Source organism: Triticum urartu, chromosome 1 (genome assembly GCF_003073215.2).
Source record: "Triticum urartu cultivar G1812 chromosome 1, Tu2.1, whole genome shotgun sequence".
NCBI lineage: Eukaryota > Viridiplantae > Streptophyta > Magnoliopsida > Poales > Poaceae > Triticum > Triticum urartu.
The window spans coordinates 423,978,524-423,983,421 of record NC_053022.1 but is presented as its reverse complement, the minus strand read 5'-3'; the positions used below and the strand labels follow the sequence as shown (position 1 = coordinate 423,983,421).

The 4,898-nt window shown below is 52.5% G+C and overlaps 1 protein-coding gene across 1 annotated transcript; it reads left to right on the top strand.

The window, feature by feature from the left end:
- Positions 1-3,160: 3,160 nt before the first annotated feature.
- On the top strand, positions 3,161-4,551 carry LOC125532893 (putative cyclin-dependent kinase F-2). The gene is made up of 2 exons (XM_048696761.1): positions 3,161-4,432; positions 4,540-4,551. The coding sequence occupies exons 1-2, from the start codon at positions 3,161-3,163 to the stop codon at positions 4,549-4,551; spliced, it is 1,284 nt and encodes a 427-aa protein (XP_048552718.1).
- Positions 4,552-4,898: the final 347 nt, after the last annotated feature.

The following is a 4,898-nucleotide window of genomic DNA, read 5'->3' as shown; positions in this document are numbered from 1 at the left end:
CACGATCAACCTGACCACGAGGGTCTGTTTCCTGCAAGCAAACGAAGAACAAGTAAGAAACTGAGATTGCAATCTGGATATTGCGAATATAGGATGAAAACTTTATTGATCAAGGTGGGGTTCTGTGACGTCTTGGTCTGGTCCTTGGACACAAACGACGTACGAGAAGTTGCAGCTATGGCGAACTTTTAATCTAAACAAAACCCAAAGTCTAAACGACGCCCTAAGGGCTGTATATATGGAGGAAGAGGGGGGGGGGATTTCGTGGCCCTTGAGGGTGGGGTCCGAAACCAACCCCAACTCTTGTTTCCCCACACATACGGACTCTAAAAATAGCCTATACTTAAGTATTTCGAAATTACATGGGCCTGGCCCAATAATAAGGTGACGCAGCACCTAGAATAGCCTATGAACGAATATTATGAAGTGGCATCTTGTATATTTCGTTCAAGGCTTCATGCACTCCTTATGGTGGCTTCAAAGTCCTGAAATCATCACTTGTAACTCTGTTCTTGATCCCCTTGCGCATGCCATCAACTCCATGCGTGTTCTTGCTCCAATGTTCATCCTTCTCCAAGCTAGGCCCTTCATTTGTAAGCAAAACAAATGTATCCAATTTAGGCAGCATCATATTCTCATGAACATTAGAATCATTACCAAGAAACGAAAGTACCTGGTAATTTAATTGGCGTGCGCGAGCTCTAGTAATTGGTCCAGTATATCTAACAGTAGGGGATGTGGATGTAACAATGGTATTGATGTCCTCATCACAAGGGCCCACGCACCGCTTTTTTCACCTGATCTTAGGGCATGACCAATGCATAGCCTCATGGTGATGCCCCATGTGCCATGTAGGATCGGATGCCAGGACGGATAGAGAAGCGGGATCCTCTTCAAGAGGCAGGTGCTTGGGAAGAAAAAGTGTGGTCCAATATAAAAAGCTGAAAAGGTTGAAGTAAGGAGTAGAGATGCATGTGTATTAAAGTTTCTGCTTTTTATTTCTTGATGAGGCCCACTAGTAGTAGCTTGCATTGAGGAGAAAAAATCAGTGTAGTTGCCTCAAACTACTTTTTCCCATGAGGTATATGTATCCATATGCCACCATTGTACATGCCCTTATCCTCTCACCTGACCTTATTCTCGTCCTCCCCCATTCGTTTTCTTTCCTATCTCTTCTTCGTTCTCCTCCGGTCGGTCTTCTTTCCTCTTCCCTCGCCATGAACGCCACACCGCCATGGATTTGGCCTTCAAGCACACCCCCCCTCCATCCCCTCTCTACCTCCCTGCCGACGTGCGTCCTCACCACCACCTCCCACAAAGCCCGCGTTGAGGCGACGACGAGCTGCTCTGCGCCCCCCCTCCCCTATGAGCTTGAGGCGACGACGCTCGCACACCGGCGACACCATTTTTTCGCAAGACGCCGTGCGGCTATGGCTTTGTTTTTTATTTTTAACCAGTTGCAACTTTTTGATCTGTCGGTTCCAGCTTTTTATTTTGCCGGTTGTAGCAATTTTCATCCACGAGCACCAATCTTTGATTCGTTGGTACCAACATTTTTTCCCGTCGGTAGTAGTTTTTCACGTCGCTGGTTCCAACTTTTGATTTCGCCGGTCGCAACAATCCCACTTTTGACAGTAGCAACTTTTGAGTCATAGGTTGTAGCATTTTATTTCGTCGGTAGTAGCTTTTTGCTGAAGGAAGGGGATCAATGAAGTTTTTTTGCTACAACCATGTAGCACAGAAGCTTCAACCATGCGTGCCAGAGTTGCAAGCCGTGGTACACCAGAGCTACAACCGGAGACGCCCATCGCCGGCAAGGCTGCAAACGGCACGAGGCAGTGCTACAACCGGTGTCTAGCGAGCTGCAAGCGACACAATGGCAAGCTTCAAACCTGGTGGGTCACCATGTCGGCGATGACGGCCATGCCTGCGAGGGAAGCTGCAACCATGGTGAGTTGCTGGAACCGTCTTTTATTTTTTTCTACGACCGGTCAAAAATTTTGCTACGTTCCGGCGACGAAGGTCCATGGTTTTGCTGGAACCTACAATTTTTTTGCTGAAACTGGCTAAAATTTTGCTTCAACTGATTTTTTTTGTTTTCTTAGTTGCGGCGAGTGGTGGCGAGCTGCGGCGACGGACGTGGGGGGCGGTGACCACGCCGGCGGTGGGCAGCACCAGCGAGGGACTGTGTTGCAGTCGACACCGCGGAGCTACCATGGATGCAACACGGAGGCAAGAGAAAAGGCCGCTACGGTCAACGACCTTTTTGTTGGGAGCGACGACGGCGAGCATCGGCGGTGAGCGTGTGCGGTGAGGCAAATGGGCGTGATTTGGCGAGCACGGGTCATCGGCGGCTGAGGACGAGCAGGGCACTGGTCTCTTTCCCTTTTTTTCTCTTTTTATTATCCTCTGTTTTTTTTCTTCAGCATTTTCTGTAAGGTTGAATCGTACGGTTTATAAAAGCTATATCGTGTGGCCCATGCGGGACTGGCCAAATTTTTTGGCCGGCGCGCCAGCGCAGAGTAGCGCCCTTTGAGGAATTAAAGGTGCTCCCCCGTTTCAAATTACTCGTCGTAGAAATGAATGTATCTAAAACTAAAATACATCTAGATACATCTATACCTGCGACAAGTAATTCAGAATGGAGAGAGTACATGCGAAAGCATTGTTGAGGAAATCGTTAACTGGTAGCTGCTCGGTCGGCTGGTGAGTAGGGGATTAATAGGCTAATCGGCAAGTTAATCGGCCATTTAATCAATTAATCGGACGATTTATCGGGTAATCGGCTACTCGGAGACCCTATGAGTAGGGATTAATCGGCAAGTTAAATAGTTAATCGGATGAATTCTTGAACAGGGTGTGAAAGTCTAGTCGTGTGTGTTAATTTCCTAAACAATTTTGTTAGTGGATTAAATGTTTTTAGGGGAAAGCCTAGAGATGTTCTTGATAGCAGAGACAGATCGAACCGACCTTCTGCTGCTGGCTTCTGCGCTCCGAACCCACGCGCACGTCGGTGCACCAACATAACGCCACTCGCCACTCGCCAGGTCTTCCGGAGTCTGTATCGCAACCGGCTCGACCTTCGTCAGATCGGATATCATGGTCTTGCTAGTTAGCTAGGGTAATTAGTTCGTAGCTAGGTCCAGACACCGCTAGCGACATGGCTAAGGATGACGACGGCGCAGTGACAACGATCGCCTCCAGGGTCGCCTCCATCTGCGCCGTCATCGACCACGCCGTTGCGTCGGAAACCCTGAGCGCCAGGCGAGTCGCCGCCATCTCCGCCATGATCCACGACGTCGCCTCCGCCGCGGAGGAGGGGGCGACGAGAAGCACCGGGAAGCGGCGGCGCATGGGCAGCTCACGCAGCTACCAGGAGGCGCGCAGGATCGGCGAGGGCCGCTTCGGCGTCGTCCTCAGGGCGCGCCACCGCGCCACCGGCCAGACCATCGCCCTCAAGGGCCTCCGCTGGACGACGCGCCACAGCCCCGGCTCCGACCAGCTCGTCGGCAAGCTCCTGCGAGAGGCCTGCTTCATGGCGGCCTGCGGCGGCCACCCCTCCGTCGTCGCTCTCAAGGGAATCGCGCGCGTGCCCGGCACCAGCGACTACGCCATCGTCATGGAGTACGTCGGCCGGAGCCTGGACCAGGTCGTCTACGACCGCATGGGCCGCCTCGGCCGCCCGTTCACGGAGGACGAGGTCCGCGGCGTCATGCGGCAGTTGCTGGCCGGCGCGGACGCCATGCACGAGCGCCGCATCATCCACCGCGACATCAAGCCGTCCAACGTCCTCGTCGTCTACGACGGCGGCGGCGGCGGCGGTGATGATGACCTCGTCGTCAAGATCTGCGACTACGGGCTGGCGATGTCCATGGCCGAGCAGAACGCCGACGGCGCGTTCCTGGCCGCCGGAACGAGGTCGTACATGGCGCCGGAGATGCTGCTGGCGAAGCCGCGCTACGACACGCGCGTCGACATGTGGTCCCTGGGCTGCGTCATGGCCGAGATGCTCACCGGCGAGGTGCTCTTCGAGAGGGCGGACACCATGGCCGGCCAGCTCTACAAGATCTTCGATGTGCTCGGCGTGCCAGAAAAGAAGAAGGCGCTTAAGGCCTTCAAGTCGCCGTTCTCGTTCCTCGCCGGCGAGGTGAAGCGGTGGCGGCAAGCTCGGCGCGGTGGCAGGCTGCGCGAGCTGTTCCCGGAGCAGACGCTGTCCAAGGACGGGTTCAAGGTCTTGAAAGGGCTGCTCACGTGCAGCCCCAGCAAGCGGCTGGACGCGGCCTCCGCGCTCCGGCTTCCGTGGTTCGCTGACGCCGACGACGACCACGCTCCTGTAGCCGCTGCAGTTTCGAAGAGCGATGGCGCGGCCGCGAGCATTCGCGCGCTGGCGTCGCACTCCTGGCAGATGGCTTTGTCGTGCTTTGGGCGACCGGTAAGGTCGAAGGCAGTGTAGAATAGAAATCCCCGTGGTGTGATTAGTGGGCCGGGCCGCTGGATGCTTTTGAAAATTTGACTACTAATATTTGTACAAACATGTAGGTTGCCCCTTAAAAATGTAGGTTGGTGTTCAAAAAGCACATACACGATAAAGATAAAATTCAATCATTTTTTTCATATTTTGGTTGCTAATATATTCACAAAAATTACACGGCAAAACAAAACTATAATCAAACTCTTGAACTTTGATTATTAATATATGTACGAATATGTAGGTTGATGCTCAAGAATTTGTTTGAAAAATAATTTTGTATAATATACACTATTTAGATTACAAAATATGTATATGGCAACCGTGTGACAGATCGTGAAACTGCCACACGTTTCCAGCGCCGTCAGTTCCCTCCCGATCTTCTTCCTTTCCCCGACCGACCTCCTGATTTCTTTCCTTTCCTGCACGC